Source organism: Solea solea, chromosome 7 (assembly GCF_958295425.1).
Source record: "Solea solea chromosome 7, fSolSol10.1, whole genome shotgun sequence".
NCBI classification, from domain to species: Eukaryota; Metazoa; Chordata; class Actinopteri; order Pleuronectiformes; family Soleidae; genus Solea; species Solea solea.
In genome coordinates, this window is record NC_081140.1 from 21,635,416 (window position 1) to 21,663,242 (window position 27,827).

General features: G+C 41.0%; 1 protein-coding gene across 1 annotated transcript; it reads right to left on the bottom strand.

Moving 5' to 3' along the window:
- Positions 1-407: 407 nt before the first annotated feature.
- eml2 (EMAP like 2) lies at positions 408-27,247 on the bottom strand. The gene is made up of 22 exons (XM_058634192.1): positions 26,870-27,247; positions 18,843-19,073; positions 18,402-18,519; positions 16,399-16,500; positions 9,523-9,551; positions 8,997-9,126; positions 8,659-8,808; positions 8,029-8,098; positions 7,715-7,825; positions 7,541-7,636; positions 7,306-7,440; positions 7,091-7,190; positions 6,698-6,852; positions 6,477-6,602; positions 5,240-5,371; positions 5,075-5,142; positions 4,778-4,866; positions 4,588-4,685; positions 4,123-4,210; positions 3,924-4,019; positions 3,712-3,842; positions 408-2,947 (listed from the first exon to the last, which is right to left on the bottom strand). Exons 1-22 carry the CDS (start codon positions 27,171-27,173, stop codon positions 2,822-2,824), a joined length of 2,685 nt encoding a protein of 894 aa, XP_058490175.1. The 5' UTR covers positions 27,174-27,247; the 3' UTR covers positions 408-2,821.
- Positions 27,248-27,827: the final 580 nt, after the last annotated feature.

Here is a 27,827-nt window from a genome sequence, read left to right on the forward strand (position 1 = left end):
ATAGTGTGGTTTTGCATTGCTCCCTCCTCTTCCAGCTAATTTTCTCCTCCTCAGGTATTGACAGATAACAGATCATCATGACCACAACACCACAGTGACCTGACCCTGCTCACTGGACAGACACTGACCTTTGCCCTTTGCTTCGATCGCAGTCTCGTCGCCCTCTCCTCTCCTCTTCCTCCCTTCAAAGACAGAAAACACCTTCATGATGCAGTTAATCGGATCACGTTTGGAAAAAGGTTTTAACAAAACAAATGTGCCTTTAATTTGGTTACGCTCAGATTATTTCCATTGATACTCAGATTATACACATCTCAGAGAAAGTTTGTTTTGCATTGTTTTGTCTTCACTATGTCAAGTAAGTGTAAATGGGGAAAAAACGTTTCTTATGAAGTGAACAATCAGAATGCAGCCGTAAAAATGTTTTTATTTTGAAAGCCGTATCAGATTAGTCAATTACGATAAAACACATTTTATGTCGTCTGATTTAAAAACAAGTGGTTATCTACTGAAGCAGCAGGAGCAGTGTATCTATCTTGTTGTTTAGTAAAACTCTTGTTTACCAAACAATCCGCTCCAGTTAACCCTGTGTATTTGAATGTTTGGCAACAAAATGGAGCTCAGCCTGAAAGCATAAAGACACATACACACTTCTGTACCTGGACAGACTGACCACACACAAATTCTGTTTCACTGTGCCGGAGCTTCAGCATCTGGTGGCAGAGGAACTGCTCTGAAACCTTCATTTAGGAAGAAAATCAAAACAAAATGTGATTTGTTTCCATGAAAGTAACTCAAACAAACAGAGAGAGTCAGTCAGGGAGAGTTGGGAGGAAGAGAGGGCACAAACTGTAGAAGATGCTTATAAAGAGCTTCAGAAATGTATTAGAAAACCACCCAATGTAAGATTTATGAATTCACTAATTAATGATCTGTTTTTTGTTTCTGTAATGGTTAATACATCAGTATGTAGAAGCTCTTTAACCAAAATGACATTTTTAATGGTAAAATATAATCATCCATAATCAATGGGCTCATTTACAAGAAGAAAAAAAACAGAAAAAAGTAAAACACAACTTTATTTCTTGATTAAGGTGTCAAATTAAAAAATGTAGTTTTAGTGGTTGAATGTTGTAAACTTCTTCCTTCTCCTTTATTAGACATGAAACATGAGTCAAGCTTTTTTTATACATTTAGCTGTTATTACGATGTGGCGTGAAATCATATTTGTTTGGGATTATTTCTCATATTTATTGATTATATTAGGAAGGAAGTAGTTTGAACTTCACTCAGACGTAGTTTGGTAAAAACTTTATTAACAAAACTGAAGGTAACACAGCTCAAGCTCACTCCTAAAGCACAGTCGCTTTAATTTTTTAATAATTATACCCTTCTGTCAATCGCTAAAACTGCCACAAGAATAATATTAATAATATTAATAATAACAACAGCATGCATCGTCTTTACAGTTAAATATTAAAATAACACAGCCACTGGGATATACTGCATAATATAGATTTGTATATTTACTCTACAGACCTTTGCAACATTAACAGCATCTACAGTAGGAACGCAGCCTCAGTCATGCTCATTTCTCTGGTGTTGTAGCGCCATCTAGTGCCTCGTGAGCACAGTTACAGGAGCGGTACAACCAGAAAGACAGCAGCTGGTAAAGGGGGCGGGGCCTCGGGACAAGAAAAACCACCACTTTGTACTGTTCACAATCTCCAACAACAATCTGTAATATTTAAGATTATTATAGATTATGCACCTTTAAGAAATCAGGCTGAGGGATGAGGAGTGAAGTCAGAGAAGGCAATGAGGTTAATGTTACTACTTTAAAGGGGGAATGCCACCCGTTTAAGGGACTGGTACAATCTTTCACCACAAGAAAAGACATTTATTTCTTCCCAACATGTGCCAATTATTATTATTATTATTTTTGTTATTATATTATTATTAAGAACACATTTGTTTTGGAAGATCAAACCATGACAAGAAAGACTACATTCAGGTGGATTACGTACAAATTTAAAGTCGATGCGTCATGTTTTAGTTCTATCATTTCAAATCACGCACACTTTACAGCACAGCACATTCATAAGCATGTAAATATATTCAGGTTTATTTTTCTTTCCTTCATTTTACGTTGGTTCCATGCGTTCAATTGGATTCTCAGTGGCCAAAAATCTGCATTAATTCAGCCAAATAACTCAAATTTCAAGATTCTCATACCACTGGATGTTTACATCAATTTAAAAAAGAAATAATACTAAATCCCAAAATGTAAATGAATCCATCCATAACTATGTCATGCATTGTTAGAGAGTAAGGTGCACGTAACATCTGCAGCCAAGGAACTAAAACATGAAAACACACGTTCCCTTAAAAACGGGTGGAATTCCCATTAAAGGGTTTTAAAGATAAATATGATTTAGGCACAGTTAGTACTAACGCTGTAATCACAGGTCTGCTCTGTGTCTCTACCTGGTCATGATGCAGGTGTTAATATATTTTTTTTTTTTTTTTTTTAAGATTAACTTCTTGCATGACAACATTTTCCTCTACATTCTATTACAAACAGCTGGACATTAAATATCATTTACTTTGTCGCAATGATACTTATCAGCTCGTCTGATGTGTGAGGTGTCGCTCGGTCAAGTTGTGAGTTATTCTAATTTTCTGGTTTAGGCACAGAGGAGGTGCTGCCCCCTGGTGGAGGAGGGGGGAGGATAAAACAGTGAAGAAGACATGATATAATGGGTCGGAGCGGATGCTGGTCCCCGTTTCCAGGGATTAAAGATGAGGGTTTTTTTTGTCTCTAGGCGACCACCCACTGCAGGACGCTGGTGTCTTTCCCACCAGTGGAGATCAGGTGACTGTTGTCGTGCAGGAAGGCAACGTTGGTCACGTGACTGCTGTGGCCACCGTACTCGTGGCTTGGAGCCTGCGGATTCAGAAGCAGAGGAAGGAAGTGAGGAGAACCTCAGATACATGGTCCACGATACCAATAATATCAGGATACAACGATTCTGTCACAGTCAATGTATTGCAACACAATCATCTCACGATACATCACGATATCGGTAAAGAAGTAAAGAAAACGTGAAAAGTTAAAAGTGCACAATTTCTCTATTATTCAATTCATTATTCAGTAGCTTTTCTCCTTCATTATCCAGCCATAAACCATAGCAGGCAAAAGAAAGAAATAATATGAGAAGGGTAGAATATGGATGATAATATTAAGTAAATACAATCCATGTACATCTTTCTGGGTCTGAACTGAAACTTTTGCATTCAGTTCTTCATGGACATTACTCTTGGTGTTGACTCCAAATGTGGGTAAAACTTTTAAGATGAGTGTTTAAAAATAAGTACCAACATGTTGTAATTATTAGCATCTTCTCTGAACGGGGAAATTAAGTTTACAACTACACATTTGGGCTGAACATTTGAACTTGTTAAAGCAATTCCACTGCTTAGACATGTTTGTGGGCCCAAAAAAAACACCTGGAAGAAATTGAGACGTATTAAATTTGTGGTAGTGATCTCACGCTGAGCCTCGCGGTCGAGTATTTTGTTGTTTCTGCAGAGTTTTTCACGGCGTTCCATTAACACTTCATTACAACGCATGCAGGGAAGAAGCGTGTGGCTGCTTGTGTGAAACACAAAGGTGATAAACGTGAGTAACTGTGCGTGAACACGACTGACCCTTGGTTGAGAACAGGGGAAGGAAAACAAGTGCACTTTGCCAAAGTCATCGGCAGAGGCCAGCAGGGAGCCGTCATGTGACCTGCACACAGCGTTGATGTCTGTGCCGTCTGCTCCGTCCGGCCAAATCCCTGAGACACGCGGAGAAGAAAAGTGAGTGAGTGAAACTGGTGAGAAGAACAGGTTTGATTCAACTATTTCAATTGACCAACCAAAGGTGTTGAAGCCCAGGGTGCAGGTGTAAGTGGCCCACGCCTGGTTACGCACAGTGTCCATGTTTGTCACATGTTTACCACTAGATGCCTCCCCTGGAAAATGGAACAACCATAAAACAACCATGTGTTACAACAAGTCCAAAATGTCACCTTAAAAGCTGTGGACTGTAAATGTTTCCAGAGACACAGAACTTACAGAAGAGGATCTCGTAGTCTCCTGAGTTGGTGACAAGGTACCGGCTGTCTGTGGACCAGTCCAGGTGTGTAACAAAGCTGGAGTGGCCCTGAGGAAAGAGGAGCGCGCACAAGTGGACATTTTAGAGAAAAAGAGCATGTTTTAATGTGATTAAGATAGAAACAACTTTCTTAAAGAGCAGGGATGGGAATCGGTATTGGTATCAAAAGCACTGGATCGAATCGAAATCATGCTTGACTCATGTTTAGGCTGTTTATTACAACTACAACTGTTGGTTACACAGTTGGAGAATGATATCTTTGAAATGACTTGGCACAAATGTGTCGTTAACAGCTTCATAGTTCATAAAGGCTCTAAAATGACTGTATCGAACTAATAATGGTATCGGTAGATACCAGAGTTTGTAATATCGGTATCTTATTGGACACGTGAAGTGGTAACAAAGCTGCAGGAACACCCACTTACAGTGCATTTCCCCACACGGCTGTACTTTCGGCCATTCTCCGTCACGGCATAGATGTAAACAAAGTTGTCGTGGGAGGCGACAGCCAGGAAGTTACCATCTAAAAGCACAGAGGGTTAACAGTTAGTTAGAAATGCTCCTGACAGAGACAAGTACAGCGCAGAAACATTACACTTTGTGTCGATGTTGTACCTGGAGAGTACTTGATGTTGGAAATGATCTCATTGCCGTCCGTGTGCATAGAAACGAGATCCCGGGTGTCGGTGTCCAGCACCAGCCACCTGAGACACGATCATCTCACTGTTAGTTCATTATTTCTGGTTTGAAGATTGGTCGTCAGTCATTTTATACTGCCTTCAAATTAAACTCAATACCACAGTAGATGCATACTTACGTCACAAACATTGCTTTAAAATGTTACTAAATGTAAAACTGCATAACAGTTGTCAAACTCGTGTTTAGTGTCTAATTTGTAACCGAGAGGCCGACCTTCCAGTCATGGTCCCGACTGCCACAACTGCTCCGCTGGGATGGAAACCTGCAGACCTCCCTGGATCCTGGAGCACAGAGGACGATGAGTTTCTTTATTTAATTTGATGATTCACGTTATTAAATTTTTTAAATTGCATCCCAGCTGCTCCTCCTCCTCCTCACCTCAATGGTCTTGCTCCAGAGGGGCTGATGGGAGTTGGTGTCCCAGAGGTGAACCTGTTTGTCCTGGGCGCAGGTGACGAACTGCTCCATGGAGGGATGAACGTCCAGACCCCACAGCTCATCTGTGTGACCCTGCGACACATCACGTCTAATTCAGCACATCCCCAGACTGACTCCCATTTATACTATGGTGCCTCCAAATAGGGTTGTGTTTACAATTTTAGTCGACTTAAATGTCTACTTTTTTCATAACATTTCACAGCCTTGGAAGTTTCCACTTCCAAGGTTGTGAAATGTCATTGAGAAAGTTGCCAAATGGACAATTTGTCTTTATTCCTTATATTACAATAAAGTTTCCTGCAGTCAGGTGTCTAATGAATTAACCATTTAAAGGTCAGGCTTGCCATGTTCAAATCTTCACATATAAACACAAGTTCATGAGTCCCATTTTAATTTCTGTATGTACAGTGTTAACTGGCTGTTACTAAGGCTGAACAATTCATTGGGATTTGATCAAAATCGCAATAAAGCCTATTGCAATTTTCAAATCGCAGGAGGCGTTAATATTTCTTAAAGCCAAAATGTGTGTTAAATAACCATTTTAGATTAAATATTGTCCTGACTTATACACGTTATATTTTACACACTGAAGAAAACATCTTTGTTTCTCACAGATCTGCACAAATATCACACAGTAATCATTTTAAATGTTATTCAAATGAAAATGAGAATACTCATTCAGCCCTGGCTTTTACACTGTAAAGATAATAACAATAATTCTGCAAATGAGACGTGAATGTGTGTGTGTATTAACAATATGAACATTTGCTTTTCACAATAAATAATACTCATGGTTGCCAACTTCCTGATTATACTGTTTACATATTGCACTTTCTGCACATTGCTATATCCCCTTGCACAGCACTCGGACGACCAATTAAATGAGCCCATGTTAGACAGTAATGAATGAGCAGGAGGGTGATATTATTTTACCTTGTATAAATCTTCATTAGTGGACTAATCTATAATTTTTCTGTTATGATTTTGCACTGACTTGATAATCACAAAAGGAACAAATTGTTGTGTTTTATCTTTCAAATACTGCAAAAATACCTTATTTTACATGGTTGGCAACCCTAGCTGAAAAAAAAAAAAAAGGATTTTGTTTTGCTTTTTCAACGGGAAATGTAAGATTTTACTTTGGTATGCTCTCATTATACCACGTAAAATTAAGTACCTGCACCACTGGTGTTAAAGTATCAGGGAAAGCAGCTCTGATGATGGCATTCTTGGTGGTTCCAACAAAGAGCTCTCCTGGTTTTCCTTCAGCCAGTGCCCGGACAGGACCGAATGACTCACCGACCTGCACACAAACACAGCGTGGACTCATTCAGAGACCTCAGGACTGTGTTTATTGTCACTATGCTTTGAATATACAGCACAGCTGAGCACTCTTACCTCCATCTCAGCCTGTTTTCTGTAATCGTGGTCCCACAGCACCACCTTGCGGTCCTTCCCTCCTCCAGACACCATGGTGCCGTCCTTCAGCACACACAGCGAGAAGATCCCGCCCTCGTGGGCTCCCGACACCACCTGACTGATGCGGTAACCACCTGTCAATCACAGAAACACGTTGCCTGTGTTATTTTCTTGATTTGAGCATATATATATATATATATATATATATATATATATATATATATATATATATATATATATATATATATATATATATATATATATATATATATATATATATATATATATATATATATATATATATATATATATATATATATATATATATATATACTTCCTGAGTAATTGAGAGTTGATCGTTGTAGATTTGACCTTTGGCCCAGATGTAGATGTTTCCACTGGAGTCTCCTGTGATGGCATCTCCATTCTGAGCGAACGCCACACACAGCACGTACTTTGGTTTCTCGTGTTTCTAGAGAGAAAACGGACAGATTCACAGCAGAAGGTGTTTTTACACTTAATGAATGTTTATTTTTAGGGTCGTTTGGGTTTATATTGGTGGTGCACAGCTGTGAACATGGCCATACTTCAAACAGGCCCTGTCTCTTGCTCAGAGTGTTGCCCTCCATGGTCCAGAAGTTAATGTGTGATTTCCCACAGGTGACTATCAGGTTGGCATCCATGGGATGGAACATGGCAGCCAGGACAGAGTCGTTGGAGCACTGCAGGGACAGGAGTCATGAAGATGTAAACATCAATCTCCACTATGACCATGTTACCATTCTAGCAACGCATACGCGTTGACACCAGGAGGCAGGATACCTTGACATCAGCTATTTGCTTCTCCTTCTGCCAGTTCCAGACTGACAGGATGTGATCATTGGCGTCATCCACAGCACAAAGGAAGGCACCGCCATTCTGAAAAGAAAAAAGTACATTAAATAAACAGAGGGCTCCATTTAAACCGTTAACTCCACAGGACGTGAGGCTTCTTACCGACTTGGAGAAAGCGACACACGTGACTGCTCTGTCGAACACTCCCATGCCGAGCACGTGGAGCGTGTTGAGACTCACAGAATCCCAAACACGGACATGAGGAGCCAGCAGCTGCACAGAGGAGTGACAAGATATATAGATAAGAAAGAAAAATATAGATAAAAGGATACGATAAGAATGTCATTTCCGTCTGTTTATGAAACCTGCTGTAGGATAAAACTGTCACCATGTCTCTATGAGCCAGATTCAAGATTCAAAGACTTTTATTGTACAGGACAGACAGAAAAAAGTGTGTGTGTTTTTTTTCCCAGTACCTTTCCATCTTTAGAGTTTCCAGCCACTTGGCCCGTTGCTATGGTAACCATGTCAGGATGTACACTCAGACTAGATAAAGAAAAAAATAATAATAATTACCTCATTTACATTTCCTTCCCACATATTTTTTATATGCAGAAAGGTGAAACATTCTGTAACAGCTGATTTAGATTCAAGCATCACATTTAAAACGCTCAATTGCAGTATTCCCAAACTTTTGTGAATATTTACTAAAATTATATTTACTCCAAAGCAAAGCATACTTATATTAATATAAAATTGTTCTAAAATAATAAAATAAGCAAAATAAAAGCTACAGAAGCTAAAAGATGATCCTTCTCCCCCCCTGCGAGAGGAGTGAGAGCGCTCAATGGGATGGCGTGGGGAAACCCCCCCCCCCCCCATTAAAGTTTATGTGTAGAGAAGAGCCGCTTTCCCAGCATGCCCTGGGGGGGATTCAGTTTGTTTACATGCCAGTGGCTGCAGTCAGAGAGCTCATTCAGAATGTCTGCTGGCACTTATCAAGTAAACCACAACTCTCATTAACGGCAAACACAGTCTAAAAACTGTATCCGTGCAGTTTAGAATATACGATTAATATAAGTTCACTAAATCTTTGTCCCCCTCACCATTTGACATCATCGTTGTGGCCCAGGTAGTGTCTCTGCTGCTGCTCCTCAGTGTTGTACAGCACCACAACAGACGCGTTGAAGTAAACTATCTCTCCTGTGGGCAGCAGGTAGACGTTGGAGCGGCAGTCGCGTCCACGGTAGCCGTACCTGATCCATGCTGGAGTTAGGGAATAAGACAGGCTGAGCAGAGCACCACCACCAGGCAAGAACACGTCAGATTCTGGTCTAAGAAGTTTAGTTTGTGGAAAGAGAATATACAGATTTGAATTATTAATTAAATTTTATCCTCGGTTCATCCTCTCAGGTTGTTTCTCTCTCCCATGTTTGAAGGATACACCCACTGCAGTTTGAGCTTGTGGTCAGGGAGCGCCACCTTCTGGTCAAGAGTGTAGCTCTCCCTCTGCTGGTCGGGGATGTGCATGGTGACGGGACGACCCCGGAGGAACATCCTCACGTAGCCGTCCTCTGGAAGGAAAGAGACAGAGAGGGAAAAATAGACAAAACATTTAAGGGACAAAAGTCTTCAAACGTCACAAAAAGCATGAAATCTAAATGAATATTATTTGTTTTTTAATAGTCTTATTCAGTGAAACCAAGCAAAAAACAAAAGAGGACATGGAGGAAGACATCTAGTGAATAAGAAGACTGAGAGATCTGTCTGTTTAATTTCTAAATGATGTGTAACATGTCTAATAATAAGAAATAATCAGTCACAATGACTGAACTTCAATCTCAAGAGCTCCTTGGTGCCTAATTGGGTATCGATGTCATCTTCTTTATTAGAGGGAAAAACATGAATTATGAAGCCTTTGAATTACACACAGAAATATAAAGTATCAGAGGAGAAGGAATCATGTTTACCTGCATTAAAGGTGCATTCTTTGGATTTACTGAAACAGAAGAAAAGGAAACATTAATGATGGAAACTAAATAAAACAGAGGATATATATATTAATACTAAATAAAGACTCTGAGACTTTGTTCCATGACAACAGGCTCTCGTATAAGACTGTGAATTATTTATTCTCTGTCGCGCTCACTGCTCGTGTTGGTGGAGGAGCTTAAAATGGTTAAATCACTCCTCCATGTGGCTGAGTACAAAGGTTGATAAAGAGTCAACAGAGCAGGTAAACAGAGTGACTTCCTGTTATCTGCAGGTAACGACGTGTTAATGTGACAAATGTTGAATCTATAACTTTAAACCTAAACAGACGATCTCTGATTCAGCCACATAATCAGACCCGTCACTCAGGTCCAGGTGATGGACGACCAAGCAGCATCTGAATCAACGCTCTGTCCACCAATCAGAGCTCACACTCAGCCTAACCTGTCTGGATGCTGTCAACCAATCAGAATATGGAGATGCTGAAGGCGCTGCCTTGGATATTACCATGGCAATAGCAGTAAAAGTAACGCCTGATAAGATAAAAGGGAAAATAACAGGTTTTTCTCTTCCAACACAGCAACGGGAGAGTGTGGAGAACAACGCAGCAGCAGCAGCAGCTGCACAGACTGTAAACAATGCAGTTCCAAGTTTAAAAGTATTCTCAAGTCAAAGACACAGCAAGAAACTGAGTTTTTCAAAATAAAATTTGTGTTTGCGAGGTACTTGTGAAATGCACGTCACATTATTCAAGTTTCCTGCCATTTTACTGAGCGGCAGTGACACGTAGACAAAAAACAGCTATCACCGTGATGCGAGTAAGTTCTGGAGCAAACACATTAACAAAACAAAGTAGACGTGTATTTGTTTGTGCTCTGAAACTCCTACTGTACCCTTCTCTCACCCTGAGCCCTTATTAAATCTATTACATTATTAAAACGCCTGTACTGAACTGGATAAAGGGGATTTTGTCCACTCTGCACCTTTTGCATGGAATATGTTGCAGAAAGACTGGAAACTAACTGAGTTCATTTCATTGAACGCCTTTAAATCCAAACTAAAAGTTCTGGAGGCCGACTCCACAACATGCACTTGTTTTTCATAATCTGCTTGTAAATTTAATCTGTTTTCTTTTTGGTTTATTGTAACTGTAAATGTGTAACTGTGTTGAGTGTTTTGGATTTGCTGCCGCCTATCATGGCCACTACTCCCTTGAAACAGAGGTTCTTAATCTCAATTTTCCTGGTTAAATGGATATAACCTTGATGAAGCTTCACTAAAAACAAAACAAAATGAGAGCATGAACCAATAGGAACACACCTCGAGCTGAACACAGGTTTTAGTGAAAGACACTGAGGACACCTTTGAGATCCAGGATGAGACGTGTGTGTGTGTGTGTGTCTGTCTGCTTTGTGTGACATTTGTTCAACATGGAGTCACCATGAACAGCTTCTCAACATGTCACACAGTCAGTGACCGTGTTTTAAAATTTAAGTCAACAAGCGACGCCGCTAGAATCAGCCGAGGACCTGACTGGCATTTGCTGTGTCTCTTGGCAGCCGGAGGCGAGCAGGCCGAGTGTCGGCTTAGTAAAATAACCACATAAAGGCCCGTTTGTCTCTGCGACTGCTTGTGTGTGTGTTTGGTCTACCAGTGAGACGAGGTGTGGCCTGTTTTGAGCCAATCAAAGAACAGAGATTGATCCAGAGCCAGTAATTAGTACAGGGCATGCTGGGTAATTGACAGTTGGATATTTGGCTGCAGTCCTGTGGTCACCAGGTTTCCAGGGAGAGAGAATGCACAAACAGACCAGTCATTAAAACACAGCAGTGAGTGTATTGTTGTTGCTGCACTTTGGAAACACACGGGGTTACAAAAGTCTACGGGGGCCACAGGCAAAGGGGAGCTCCTCCCACCCCTGAAACATGGGACACAAAGAGTGAGTTTAGGCGCTAGGTTACTGATGAACTAGTTATTAAAATATTAAAATGGGCGGCCACAAGAAACAACGTGTTAAATGTAACACGATCTTACTAAACATGTCTCACTAGTTGCATAGGGCCTCAGAAGGTACCATGGCGTTCATCTCCTGAGCTAATCAATATAAATGGCTTCTTAGAAAAACACCTTTGGGGGCCCCTAAAGGCACCCGGTGGGCGGACTAACCTGGTCAGGGTCTCTCTGAGAAATGCTGCATCATGTTTGTGTTTTGTAAAGTGAATCAGGATCCAGTAATTTCATTTTCCATCTCTACAGGTTCTTTCCAAAGACCAACAGCCAAGAAACAGACAGATACACGTATAAGAAACTGTAATGCTCCTCTTCTCCAACGTTATCTGACAAGATGCAGCAGAGGTTCAGGTTTGTTTTCAAACCAAAAAAATGACAATAATACAGCTGATACTTAATATACTGCACATAGAAATTAAAGAATCAAAGAGTAACCAAGTTCCAAAACCTTTATAAACACCCCGTGTTAGATTATTCATCATAATTTGAATGTGACCAAACATGAGTCAAGTGCCTGTGGTTTGTGCCAAATCAAGCTCATGATGCCTGTATGACTGGGTTTATACCAACACTACATGGTTTGTAATATTTTACATGTTTAATATTTAAAATCAATAAATTAAGTCATATTCAGCTGCAAATAAAGAGTGGATGCATTAAAAAAAAAGGTTATCATAATTCAACATTACATGATTATAATAATGACTGCAGCTGTCGGTGAGAGATGGATATTGCGGCCTGAGTACGTGATGGTCAAAGCCCTGTGGACTGTGGGAGTGGGCACTGAGAACTGTTAAGTGTGCGTCCATTTTCCACATCCATTATGAGTGAAGTACTGCAGTGGCTCAGTTAATGGACTGATCACATTCACAATCTTGAGTCAACTCATACAGAAGAGGAGACGTACACCGAGACACTGATGTGTGGTCAGCTTTGCACCACAATAATCCCAACTGACATCACTGCGGCAACTTTCAGAAAAGGACAATACAATAAATGAGAGAGGGAGGGAGGGAGGGAGGGAGGGAGGGAGGGAGGGGGAGAACGTTTTGATCGGACAAATGGAAAAAGATCTCGATCTTTCCAACATGATGGAGATTGTCTGATCTTTTCTTTTCATCAAAATGTGATTGATTTCAGTCACACTGAAGGTTAAAGTGGCCATATGTAAAATATGCAACTATAGTTCAAAACACCTGCTGAAATCCACCCCACGCAGAGGTTGCCAGATAATTTAAAGAAACGATCCTGCACAAACCAAAAGACAATAATATAAACAGCAACAGAATTCCCAGGCTGTAAATTTAACTTTAAACTATGAATAAACTGGCTTTGCCATTGTTATCAATTTTTTGCATAAGAGATTTTATGCATGAATACATTACATTACATTACATTACTTTACAAAAAGCTATTTTAACTGTACATAACAAGATTCCTTTTAGATTTGTATTTAAAAATATGGGGCTTTTTAAGTTTTACTAGTGTTTTAAATATTTTTCTCCTGAGCTGAGACTAAATGAGATAAGAACATAAGAAATTAATCCCTGCTTGTTTTTCCATAAATGCACATATTATTACTTCTTCTTATTCTTCTTTTCTGCTTTATGGCAGTTATCATTTCAACTTCTCATCTATATGTATTATTAAGATTATATATACATACATGTGTGTATATACAGTACATACATACATATATACATATACATATATACATATACATATACATATACACACATACACACATTACATTACATTACACTACATTAAATGAAAGTCAATTAAGAGTGATGTCAAACTGGTTTATTGTCTTTGTGGTGCAAAATGCTTCTGTGGTCTAGATTTGTTCCATGTTAAGCAGGAGAAGCAATCAATGTTATCAGTGATTCTGCACACTGGGCAGAATTGGTAATCGTACAGTAACATCCGTCCCTCAGCTGCCTGTCTGTGGTTATAATGCTGCTGCTGCTGTGTAATAAAGGAGTGGTCTCAGCAGCTTTTTATGTGGATCCTCAGGTGAGGATACACAGGAATTTAATAAATGAATCCCGTTGGAGCCTTAGAATTAATCAAGTGTGCTTATAAATAAAACTACAGTTGGTGACGTGAAGAAAATAAAGTCACATAAAGTGTCTCCTGTCACTTCACGATCACTCAATCCATCTCTGTGCGTGTGTTTCATAACTTAACTTAATTTATTTATCCGTCAGCTGAGCCAAGACTCATTAGTTCTGACCTGCAACAGAACAATGAGCCACTGATGAGACATAAAAGGCGAATAAATTCAACCATGTGTGTGACGTAATGACAAAAAAATAAACTTCAAACAATTTCACCCTGAGGGCTTTTTCAAAACAACAAGTTTCCTTTCTTTCAACTAAACAATTAACCAACCAACCATTAATCGTTCTCTTTCTGTAAGAATAGAAGTTCTGTAATTTAGCATCGTTGTGTGTTATCCTCAGTAATTTGATCTCAACTCACACAAATTGCTCTTCACATTACTGTGCTGAAGCTCTCCCTCCACAGCCAACCACAGTCTCCACAGACGGGGGAAACAAACAGTCTGCGTGACAACAACAATTTCATGAGACAACACAACTTCCTTTTGAAGCTGCACACAAGCAAGTAAAAACATGAGGCGGCAGCTTTTCAGCCTGAATTCATTTTCCCAACCAAAACCACTGTGTTTACTCTTTAATCTCTTCAAATATGAGTCAACACAGAGATGGGTGTGACGCCCCAAACTACTCTTTAACTCATCCAGTTGATTTTAAAAAGCTGCATTTAAAAAAAAAAACTCATGTAACCATTTGATCACCAAGAAACAAAAGCTACACAACTTTCCCCACAAAACACAACATAAGTTTCTCTTCTAAAAGCTCGACCATAAGGCCTCTCTGCTTTCAGTCTCTCTGTTAATCATCGATTCTCTTTTGAAAAGCAGCCGTTTACCTAGAGGATCTCTTCATGTCTGCAGCCTTTCCGTTATAGAGAAGCAGGGCAAGGTGGTGAGCAGTCAGCGCTTTGTGTCCTGTGTTCAGCAGCAACAGCAACAACTTCCTCCTTCACAGCAGCAAACTTTAAGCTCAGCCTGAGGGCGAACCATCATCCAATCACAACACACTTCCTGACTCTGCAAACCCACCCACTCTGCCTGGTAACCACTCCCCTTCCTCCTTTTACCAACAAGGAGAAGTGGAAACCTGATCCATCAGCAGAAAGGGAAGGAGAGGAGAGGAGAGGAGAGGAGAGGAGAGGAGAACCATGCCTGGTAACTATTACACAAAATTCATGGTGACGTGTGTGAGATACAAACACAATGAGGAGGAGACAGAGCAGAAGATACTCATGATGATGAGCTGAATTGATCCTGACACAGTCTGAATAATTTAAACCTCTGTAACTGGAAGAAACTGGAAGAAACGATCATATCATAAAGAAAAACTATTCTCACGTTTTCATTTCTGGGGTTCCTTTGTAAACATTTCAGTGAGATTTTAAAGCTGTAGTGCGTAACTTTTAAATGTCTGTTACAAACCAATACGCAATTACTTGATTAATCAATTATTAATCAATTACTAAATTAATCGTCATCGTTTTTGATAATCGATTCATCGGTTTGAGGGTTTCTCTGATTCTCTAATTTTTCAGTTTCAACAAAGGAATCATTAAATCTGAATCATTTTGTAAGACATTTGATAACATCGTCATTTCCATGTTTGACAAACACTGATCAATATTTTTCAACATTTGCTGACGTTTTCTGAACCAAATGACTTCTCGATTAATCGAGAAAATAATCCACAGATTAGTGGTTAGTGGCAGCTCTGCAAACCTTTCTCTAATGAGTTCACACAATGCTGATTAAGCCACGACTCTCTCTCTCTCTGTGTTTCTCAGTTCAGCAGTTTTGGTTTACTGTTTGTTTGTGTCCGTGTCTGTGGTGACGTTGCTGCGCTGCACACTGAGTGATTCACTTGAAGTCACTGCTGAGCAGACAAAGTGGAAGAAGCACACAGAAGTGGACTTTACTTCACTACTAAAAATATACCCGGGCATTCAGTGGGAGTTCACAGTCGTATTTTTAACCCTTCCGTTACCATGCTGTTGTCGCTGACATGATTTGTCATGTGCACGTCTCATTACCGTAACTCCTGGACTGTTTGTGGTATCTAGAAGATTCAAAAACTATGGTGTGACCCCGCCTTTCCCCCTATGTCAGCTCAGATTGGCACAGCAAACCCCTGCGACCCTCATGTGGAGGATAAAGCGGTAGGAGATGGATGGATGGATGGAGACCGGAAAGCAGAGAAATAGAGCTTTGTGCCCATATACTTGTCATTACGGTAGAACCTCAGGACATCAGTGGTATGAGTTGATATCTCAGTGTTATGAACCGGTTCCATTTCAGATAAACTCCAGCGTGGCTTTTCTTGAGCTATGATGCTTCGGTGTGTTCATTTTCCATTTTTCTAAACCTGCTCTTTAAGACATTTGGAGATGATCCCAGCATGCATTTAGAAGGAGACAGACCGCACCTAGTGTAGCATAAAAGTGCTGAGTGGTCTGATAGAGAATTATGATTAGGAGATTTAAATAATAAAAATATAACCACTTTATGCTCTATGCTCAACACAAACAGCACAGAATATAAAAGTAATTTAACAATAAATAAAGAGAGATGTGACATGACCCACAGGACACATACACACCAGGTTAAAGAGGGTTTCATGGCAATTTTAGAAACTGATGAGCGCTTTTTTTATTTATTTATTTATCGACTGAATCTTTCACATATTAGCAGCTGCTGAGTACATGAACAGACAGGAGACATGTGTTACCCTTTGCCACCGGAGGAGCTGCTGGAGGAGGTGGTTCGACTCCGACTCTCTGCTCCCATCTCTCTCCTGACCAGAGTGAGACGTTCTGTGGACATGCTTTTCCTGGTTAGAGAAGAAAAGAGGAGACATTCAGGATCATTTCTTTCCCTTTCTTAACATCCACTCTTAATAATTGAACTCTAATGATTGACCACTGGTGTAGTAAGAGTTTGGATCATAGAAGTAAAACTGTATTTCCTATTGGGAGCAATGGGATAGTTTCAATGTCTGTCAACAACGACAACAGCAGCAGCAGCAGCAGCAGCAGCAGCAGCAGCTTTGTTTTCACAAGCTTCATCTATTGTGTGATTCCTTAAAGGGGACATATTACGCAAAATCAACTTTTTAACCATTTTAATACTTATATTTGGGACTCTGGGGGCCCTACCAGTCACCAAAGTGTGGAAAAAGAATACTCCGTCATGTTTTCGTGGTTCCCCTTAGTGTAAGTATAGGCGATAAAACACTCGATGTTGAATTCCCTGCGTTTATGACGTCAGCATGCGCATTTCACCGCGAATGTTACCGCCCCACCAGTAAGTTTACTTCGAGAGCTCCACCTTAGCTCCACCTTGTCCCTGCGAGAGTGCAGGCGAGGGAGGAAGAGCGGTATTATGTCAACGTGGCGGGACAAGTGTGCTGTTCGTGGCTGCACAGTGGAGCACAGTGTTTTACACAAACTTCCACAGAGGATTTGATATATGAAGCTAATGTGCCGGATAAAGTCAGCAAACGTGTGTTCGCACTAGACAGCGGTCGCCGTATTTAGTCAGGGGACGTATTTCACCGACGTACAAACACACACACGTTGTTAAGAAAAGGTCACATAGAGCTCATAACTAACCATTCTGACACGTCCTAATTAAAAATATTTGTTCAGTACGTCCTCCATGACCGGAGCACAGACTCAGTCTGATACAATCACATATACAGCGGCGAGCGGCAGTTTATGCCGCTCGCCACTGGCGATCAGCGGTGCTGCACTCTCTGTGCAGAGGTGCTGCACTCTCTGTGAAAATCAGCTGATCGCCACCGCTGATCGCCAGCGGCGAGCCGCCTAAACGGCCGCTGTATGCGACTGATCGCCAGCTCCGGTGCAGACCGGTGACTATGCTCCGGAGACCTCGCCACCGCGGCACCGCTGATCGCCACCGCAGCACCGCTGATCGCCAGCGGCGAGCCGCCTAAACGGCCGCTGTATGCGCTGGCGATCAGCGGTGCCGCGGTGGCGATCAGCGGTGCCGCGGTGGCGATCAGCGGTGCCGCGGTGACGAGGTCTCCGGAGCATAGTCACCGGTCTGATACAGTAACATACAGCGCCAGCTTATGCAGCTCGCCGCGCGCCGCTGGCGATCAGTGGTGCTGTTCCTAAGTGTTTTTAACTGATTAACAGTTCGGCACTGTTCGGCTCGATCCTTATGTAGAACGTCTCTTCCTGTGACGGCACTCTGGCTGTTTTCTGCGCACGCTGCCATGTTGATATTGTCAGAGAACTAGTGGAGGGAGGGGGAGACGAATAGAGCTGTAAAGCGCTGTAACGAGGACAAATCAGAAACCCCCTGGAAGAAGTGGGTGTGTGTTTGCCTGTGTCTCATTTGCATATAAAGGGACCATGCACGAAAACCGAGCGTTCTGAAAGGGGCGGGCTTAGCAGGGTTATTGAACTGCTATGATGCTTCATCCTTATGGTATTTTGACCAAGGTATGTCACTGACATGTTCATTAGGACACCAGGGAACTATTTTAATGGGGGAAATAGGGTATAATATGTCCCCTTTAAATGATTGCAATTAAATTACAAGTTGAGTCACTCTCCTCAGTACATGCAAATTGTGAATACAAGAAGAATTGGAACCTACATGAGTGGAAATACTCAAAGTTTTATTCTTTTAAACAGTTATAAAAAATGTGCACATGTGTGGGGCACATTGACGAGTAGAAAAAAAACATTTTTGAAATTGTACCTCTTAATGGACTGCAGCACTTCTTTCTTAGGAGAAGAAGGGGAAGACAGAAGGCGTTTCTGTTGAGTGTAGCCATTACTGAGAGGTCTGGAGGGAAGAGCCTGGAGGAGCTGACGCACTGAAAAACAAACAAACAAACAAACAGAAAAAAATTGAAATCTCATAAAAGGGAGATCATAAGGGTATGATAACACTTTCACAAAGAAGCACAATCACACTGCCACTGTCCCTTTGTGCTGTATGAGGTGCTGCAGACCCTGAGCTACTCTTCAATGGAACATTTCATTTGAGGTCATGTTTTGAATCTATTGATATTAATAATTGTACTGCAAATCAAGTCGCAATTGCAATTACTTGCAATAGGTCAGCCCCGTTTGTTATTGAATGTTTACTCAAAGTTGACCATCACAGCACTCGATGTGGATTTCCTCCCTCACTCACCCTTGGTAGGTGCCGCTGAGGCCGTGGTGGCCAGCGGTCTCCTCCCAGCAGCATGGACGCCTCCTGACTGCATCACCTGACTCTGCTCCTCGCAGTATCCCAGTCGTCGCAGGGCGTCGGCCAGGGCCGACTTCAGGAGCTGGATCTCGTCCTCCTGCAGCTGCAGCCTCTGCTCCAGGTGAGACACCCGGTCGTCGATGTCCATGTTACTGCTGGCCGACACCGTGTCATCTGCACAGGAAATCCAAGAGGAGAGATGGTTATGGGTTAAACTATATGACATCCTGTTGGAATAGTAAAACACTGATTAAAGTCGGTGAGTTTATAGTAAAAGAGAAGCAAACAGGGTCAGTATCAGGGTTATAGAGCTGCAAAGAGATTATTATACTGCTGCTTCCTGGACTTAATATCCTAACTTGTTTTTTTGGGTGTAAACACAATGAGCTGCATTAGGTTAAGAGTTTTGTGTTGCTGCTGCTGCTTTGTCCACAAGTGGTTTTAAATTTACTTAGTTTAATAATTTAGACCCAGAAAGAAAGAGGAGGAACACAACACCAGACACTGGGCTTGTGGGGTTGTATTGTTTGGACACACACAAACACACACACACACACACACACACGGAAAAGACAAAAGAGAGACGGAGGAACTGTTGTCAACAGAGAAACAAAGCTTTGTTTACATCCACATACATTAAGATCTAAGGATGCCCAGTGGAGTTTTTAAACATCACTAGTTCTGGATTTGTTTGTAATCAGTTGCACCATTTGTTTCGCGTCAATATTTCTGCCAAAGTGCAGAGGGCAGTGATGCAAATGCAAGATGAAGAGTGGAATATGATGATGATGATACGGGAATGCAAATACAGCAGGATTGAAAAAAAACTCTTTACGTAAAAGTGTTTGCACATGTGCACATCATGTGTTTGGACTTAAACAAAGTAGATGTGGTTGAGAAACACTCGATGTAAAAACAACAGCTTATGTTAATGATCATATTAAGGATTAAATGCAGTGTCTGTTCTCATCTCTTTTATATTTATTTCTATATCTGGGTCATTTGCAAACATTGACAGTATAAAGATGGATCAATACAATAATCCTTGTTATTTCTCTGTACAATACAGAAATAGTTGAAATGCATGGTTTTTTTTTCTGTGATCTGTGATAGTGAGAATGTGCTGATGCTGAGAATGTGCTGCCCTCACACTCCTCCCTCAGTACTTGGCCTTTTATTCTTCATGAACTCTTTTCAGCCTAATCCTCCACCAGTGGTCAGACAGATTATCAAAGTCAAACTGCAGATTATTAAACCAACACTCTACACACAGTACTACAGTTAAAAGTCCCAGTGCTGGTCCAAACTAACTGTTGTTTCATAAGCAGTGGCTTCATTATTGAAAGGAAATTAAAAATACTACCACTTATTGTCTGCAAAGGTCAGGATAACTTTTTCCTGTGGACACCGTTCAGAGCTCTGAGCTACAGTGGCGTAAAGTGTTTCCAGTTACATTAAAGATTCAGTTAAATAACATGAAGAGAACCACCAGGACGGCACAGGTCACGCTGGCCCAGCACGTGCTGCGACGCACGGACGACGCATGCGTCGCTTCAGCGCTGCAAGCTGAGCAGGAGGCCACAGGGAGTTACAGTTACTGTATCACATCTCGCAGCCAAATGAGACAGGAAAAGGCCGGAGGGAAATCAAGCTTGAGGTTTACATACAGAGGAGAGATTTGCATGGCAGGATCAGCAGCCCAGTGTCTGCAGTGTCAGAGCTTCTTCACGTTTATCAGCGTTTCCTTCTTATCAGCTCAGTTATCTGATGCCGTTTCATCCGAACGACATCAGCCTTTTGTTTAAATCCACCATTAAAAATGTTGTGCTTCGATCAAAAGGTCTTTGCTACTCATAAAAGTAATCATTTTAAATTACATGTGCACTTGGTAGATACTGTATATTAATTATTCATGCATCCCAGGTATCGCATAACATATAACTGGATTACCACAACAACTGAAAAGAAGCCCGTCTCTTTTTAAACAGCTTCCAGCTCGTTAATGCCCTTCATTAGACTGTATTTCACTGTCCCAGAGTCAACGACCCATCTGAGAATTAAAACTCACACGGTGTGAATAATGACAGCTAATTTGTCACAGTCATTTAGAGCAATTCAACTCCTCATCCACACGAGTGAAGGAAGTAATACGTGTCTTTGTATTTAAATACAGGAAGTTTGATAAGTACTGATATTTAAATATATAAACTGTAGGAGCAATAAAAAAGAAAGAATGACTAACAGTCATAAGTTGAAGGAGAAGAGGACAGATTGTATGTGGGAGGAGACTGTGGGTGAAAAAACTCACAGTGAGCGAGAGAGATAATGAAGAATGATTCATTTTTTAACTATATACACTACAGTACAGCAACAACGCTGTTTCTAAACCTCCATACGTGCACTGAAGTGAGCAGAGATGCAGGATGATGAGGAAACACGGCTGCAGAAAGTGAATGAAAGACACTTTTTAGATACTTTCATTTAACCACATGTTTACAAGTTTACATGACATTGATTGTTTTTTGTGCTGTGGGATTCTGCTGGAGGTTATTTGAGAACCTTCTCACTGTGAGGCACCAGTTTTAATCACTAATCACCTTACTGCCATCATCTAACTTTTGTGAACTTTATTTTCCTGCAATCTGGTGAAACCCATGCACGCCTGGACATCGTGTGTGTGTGTAACAGTTAACCAGGTTATCTGTAGTATCACACATGATATCACTTAGTGGGTTCATGTAACATGATTACTAAACACAGTGAAGGGATGGAGCAGGAGATAAGGACACAAGGTAGGGAAGAGGAGGAAAGAGCAAAAGAACAAAGGATGGAGATCAGTAGGGTTCACCTTGAATTAACACACACACACACACACGCACCACAGCATTGATTACATCTAAGCACTCCACTCTTGCTTTCCTTAACACACACACACACACACACACACACACAGACACAGACACAATGATTGTTATGTGTTAATTTAAACAGTAGCTTAGAACGATGGTGGACTAAACATGAATGGACAGAGGAGAGAAACAAAGGAGGAGGTGGAGAGGAGACACACTTAAAGACATGAATGATGAAATACTGAGGGGTGGGGTGGGCTCTGTGTGTGTGTGTGTGTGTGTGTGTGATGCTGCCAGAGAGGTGGACAACGGGAGGTGGGTTATTCAGTGCAGGGCAGTAAGAAACCTGGAGGCTGCTAAAATATTCATGGTGCAGTGAAGTGATGATGCAGGTGGAGCTCGTCTCGCCTACCTGTCATCGTGGTCACTCGTGTCAATCACCCGCTCACTCAGTCAGTCAGTCACTCAGTCCACAGAGTAAATACTCTGTCAGGTTGTCCACTTGCTCTCACCCTTCCTCTCCTACAGTCTCCCTAGACTCAGACTCCCTCCCCCCTCCCGGTCTCTAACCAGAGGTCGATCACACCCTCTCTCTCTCTCTCTCTCACACACACACACACAAACTGTCCCATCCTGGACCACTCCCTCCTCCATCTCCACTTCCAACAAACTCTCTCACTTCCTGGATCACCCCATCCTTCATTTTCAACCCTCCGCCTCCTCCTGTGGCATAAGCTATCGGCAAAAAGAACTGAGTCAGGAGGGGCGGAGTCTGACTTTGCACACACACACTGCAGCAACGTTGGCATCTGTCCAGCCAGGCACCACCAGGAAGAGACGCTGCAGAGCAGGACTTCAGAATCACTCACTCACACACACACACACACACACACACACACACACAGGTTGCTGAATTAAAGTATTAAACAACAAGATTGACAGTTTGAGTAAGACCCACAGAGTGTTGCTCACTCTGACCAAAAGGAGCTGCTGCTGCACAAGGACAGTCCCACATTTTACAAACTTTTTTGTTTACAAACTGGTGGACAAACGGCCAAACTGGAGACGAAGGTGTCATCATGTTTGTGGCAACACAATCAGCAATTCACTGCTTTTGAATGAAGTTGTTAAATCACAGTGCTATGATGGATAGCTTCAGTGCATGATGGCTGGTGTGTCTGATGCCTGAAGTTGGAGGCAGCGAGTGGAATTTACCAAAGCTACTGTACGGCTGAACAGTTAATCAAAATCCTCTACACCGCAAACATGCACACAGCACTGTACTCTATAACAACATATGTAGGAGCTAAACCTTAGTTTCATTTATATTTCAGATTTTTGAAGATGTCACGTCCGGCGTTGGGTACAGGGGTGTGGCTCCATTGATAAACTCACCTGTTCATGTGCACATGGTAGTTTTTAAGACAATGAGGGTGAGTTTGGCTCCGTAATTTTATGATGACTGGCACTTTACACTATTAATATTCATTATAAATCTTTGTTTTTTGTATCATAATGTCAATTTCCATCGGTTACAATTTAGCAGTGATCTTTTTCTAAAATAAAGTGCATAAAGTTAAATGGACTTCAAGATGACATTTTCATTTAAGCTTTATAGTTGCTACACCATATCTTTTATCTGGGCTGGTCTATACCTAAATACACACAGAGAAAACAGCTAAAAGTCTTGGTCCTGCAGACATTAAAGAGGCTGACTTAAGTAAGTCGATAAATGTGCATCTATTGCGATGTGACTCATTGGTTTGTGAACTGCCTTCTTGTTGTGTTTAGGTTTTTTTAATCAGGAGTCCAAAAATCTACCTTGCTGTGCCGTCTATCTGGCTCTAAATGGGACAATAATTTCCAGAAGAAGACGTGGATCATAGATGGATCATATAAAGAAAACCATACACTCATCAGGAGGACGTATTCTGAGATAATAAATCACATGAGAAAAGGGATCATTTTCTCATAGCATGCAAAACCAGTGGGGTTGCCCTCTGATGGACGTTCAAGAGAATGCAGGTTGGCTTTACTTTTGAGACTATATGATTTTTCTTTTATATACGTATATATAAACAGTGGATGTTGGACACTGACCGTTACATCTTACCACCAGTAGGTGTAGCTGGTGTATATTTTTAGCATACAGCAGATTTATATAATTTAAATGACTGTATATGTTTTTAATTCAATGTCAAGTCACATTGTAATTTTTGTCTAAATGTCCCAGTGGAGGTGGAGTTCACCTCAGCAGGGCCTTTCAGATAACCCGTGATGATTGACAGCACTGCAGAAGCTACTCTAACTGATTGTACACCCACCCACGCCAGAGAACAGTAAAACTATAAAGGCAGGGTGTGTTTATTGGGTTCGTGGTGTGATCTCTGGTTACAGTGAGAGGACAGATGGTAGAAGAACAGACCGACTGGAGGGAAAAGTGGAAGACAGGAGGCAGATGATGAGACACAAACATAAAGAGACAGGAAGACGTGGATCTACTTGAGCCAACTGGGCAGATGCAACACAGAGGACGAGATGATACGATTAACTCTACGATGTAGCTCTATCTTGTTACACTTGATTTTCCCAGTGTGCTCTGTTCAACGCCTCTTTGCCGCTTCGCTCACTCACATCTCGCCCTATTCTCATTTCACACAGGCCTATTTTCAGCAGCACATTTCACCGCCTCCCACAGTTTACATCATCTCTCATTATTGTATCACAATTCAAGATTTGAAAGCAACTTTTCAATTTTTATTTTGATTCAAAATGGTAGGAATCACCTCGATTGCATGGAACTTGTGCATGTTTTAGGCAAAAACTATTCATTACAGGTTACACCTGTGTGTAAAGTCTTGTGTTTGTTTGGATGGGAGTCCTATAGATTTTTAAACAGTTTGACCTCTGACTCCTGACAGCATGAAGGAAAAGAAAAAAACATACAAAACAACACATACAGACCTGTGAGGATCAACTTTCTCTCTATGTAAAAATATTTGTTCACGTGAATTCCAAGGTCAGATTACATGACGTTTTGATTTGATATGATTGTCCCTATGTCACACACAAGAGGTGAACACAGAGCCATACATTTGTGACGTGACTTGACAGACTACGAGATGGTACCTGACCAATCACGACAACCAACGCGATGATGGTAAGAGGAAGAGGAGCTGGACCATGGGCAGAGCTAAACAACAATGGAAAAATAAGACAAACAATAGCATCCAAAGTGGTGCGTGTGATACTTGCTGTGCTCGGAGAAGCCGCACTCACTGTGCATCTGTACTGGATATGACCATCTCTAAGTACAATTTAGGATTATTAAAAGCAGAAATGTCCTTAAAGATATAATATGTAACATTTCTATATTAATACACTAATGTGAGGGAAACACCCTATATCTGAACTAGTCAGTACTATTAACTTGTATTGTCTTTTGTTTTTTCATTGTGTGTATTTTCACTGTTGGTTCACTCATTGACATGTGCTGCACGTTCTGCCACCAAAGCTCTCTCCGTGAAGCACAAATGCACACAGGAACCAAAAGTGACAACAAGACAACAATTCCCATGATCCTGACATCAAACTAGGTCTTATATTATTGTTTTGATTGAGAGATGCCTAATAGTAGAAATAACATATGATGCTTTTAAACTGAACTGTGGAATACATTTAAAATGTAATGAGTTAGGAAAATAATTCAAAAGATTTGGAGAAGAGAGGAAGAAAGCAGCTTCCTGTAACAGTTTAAAGTCTGTGTAAAGCAGATGCAGCATTTCTCTTCTTCTTCCGCCCCAAGTTTCCCTCATTATTTTATTTTGCCCTGTGAAGCCAACTCTGTGTCTTTCTCTTGGGTTTAACCTGGAAACCTGAGGAGCTGCAGGACACTTTGGACCACAACACTCTGTGATTTAAATGGTTTGCATCATCGCACGCAGCTCATCGACCAAACATCACAGCAGCTACAGCCAGACTCCCATGATGACCCCTCGCTGTCTCTCCACCTGTCCGCTCAATATGGCTGTCTGTTTGCAAAGTTTACTTACAGACAGTGACAGAAGGACAAGGATTTTACTGAAGCATAATGTAAATAACACACGAGCCACAACCCTCTGCTGTCTGTGTCTGATATGATATTATTTGCATCATATTTGCATCATATTTGTAAAGCAGGATGTGACATTCATACATTCATACACACAGAGCTGCAGAAGGAAAAGGATGAGATGATAAAGAAACTGTCAAATGTCCATCACTGATTATCATATATTCAAATCAGGAAAATACATTTGAACCACAATGTGTAATCAGAAGTAGAAAATCTATGAGGAGCAACAAAGCCATGTTCATGTGTGGCTTAAACTAGAGTTTTTAACCAATTAGCGAATAAGTAATTCGCTAGTTTTGATAATCACTTTAACATGATGCATAATCCAATGATACAAATATTTTCAGGTGGGTGAGCTGGAAATGTTCCATATATGTGTTGTATTTCCTGTGCCAGGGCAATAATTCTATGACAATATACAACATTTTGCGATAAGAATTCCATTACTATCAACATGAAAAATATTGAATCAATGTTTTACCTCAGATGTGTGAAATTATTATCTTGTCATGAGAATTAACCCTCTTAGAAAACATGGTTTTATGCCGACAAGAGTAGATCAATTGTGTTCACTTTTAGACAGTTCTAGGTATCGCATATTGCCATTTACATGCACTTTCAATGGTACATATAATTGTTACATTTGAGCCTGTTCAGTTTTGTTTTAAAGTGTTTTTCAGATAGATCAAGTATTCCACACCTGAACTCACCTAATTAAATACACGGTTATCTGTATTAGTAGAATTGTGCAGTGTGATTTCTGTAAGCGCAATTAAATAATTAAATGTTTATCTAATACTTCATTGATAATCAAAAACACATGTTTAATTATCTGACATTAATTAGTGATCATGATGGATTATTTGTAGCTATTTGTTTTAATTGTGATGACAGTTACATCATCCAGCCTAAGATAAAAGGTAAAACTCATGGTTTCTTTGTTATCTCGACATTTTCGCATGGGATTAGATGAGATAAAATGATGAAGATGAAGATGATCAGCTCACCGTTGTTGCAGTACTGTAGCAGCAGGTTGGTGCTGCTGTCACACAGACTGCCACACGAAGCAATCCTCTCCGACATCCCCGCTGCTCTCTGACCACCGTGCCCGGCTCTCTGCCCACCGTCCCCGGCTCTCTGTCCGGTTCTCTGCCCGGCTCTCTGCCCACCGTGCCCGGCTCTCTGCCCGGTTCCTCCTCCGCTCTGGCCGCTCCTTTGTCCTTCTCTGCCGCGGCTCCGTCTCTTCTTCACACCGTCACCACTTCCCTCCTCCGCCACATTCATGGACCAAACGCACACACACTCACACATAAATACACACACTCACACACACACCTGTACCTGCCTCAGCCTGAGCTCCTTTCTCCAGCTCCTGTTTCACCGTCTGCACCAAGTCACACACTACGTGACAAACTACAGCTTCCGCTTTGACTTTTCGAAATAAAAGTTTTATTTTATACAGGCCCCAAGAAGACTTCCAAGAATTAATTAAGAACTAACTGTTTAAGATTACTTTTTATATATATTAAAATGTATTTTTAAAGGTATTGGGACAAAGGGAACTAAAGGTCACCAGGATGTGTGTCCCACACTCTAGTACAGGTGGACCTCAGGCTGCACTTGGTTATTCAGGTGTTTGTTCTATGTTTTTTCTCAGTCACAACCACAATTATTTGTTGGTTATTATTGACATCATGATAACTTATCATGATTATTGATTGTCAAGATGGAGGGAGATGATCTGCTGTGGCATGGAGAAGCTGAAAGCAGAAGAAGGGAAATAAATATTTCAATTGCAGTGGGCAGTGCGCTGCATTGTTTTAATGTACTAATGTGTACGCACCATTTTTAGATGCTTAAAATCTCTGATATTCTGGGTTAGATAAAGTCTAAACAGACCTTCAGTTGATTGAAATTTCTCAGGATGTCCCAACAGCAAAACCAGTTTCTCCTATTTAATCAACA

Excerpts from the sequence above, each read along its gene's own strand:
- eml2 (XM_058634192.1), bottom strand. The coding sequence starts at position 27,173 with ATGTGTGAGTGTGTGTGCGTTTGGTCCATGAATGTGGCGGAGGAGGGA. Across the intron at positions 8,809-8,996 it reads AAGCTCAAACTGCAGTGGGT|GTACGGCTACCGTGGACGCG; the intron begins GTATCCTTCAAA and ends AGCATGGATCAG. Across the intron at positions 6,853-7,090 it reads CATCTACATCTGGGCCAAAG|GTGGTTACCGCATCAGTCAG; the intron begins GTCAAATCTACA and ends TGTGATTGACAG.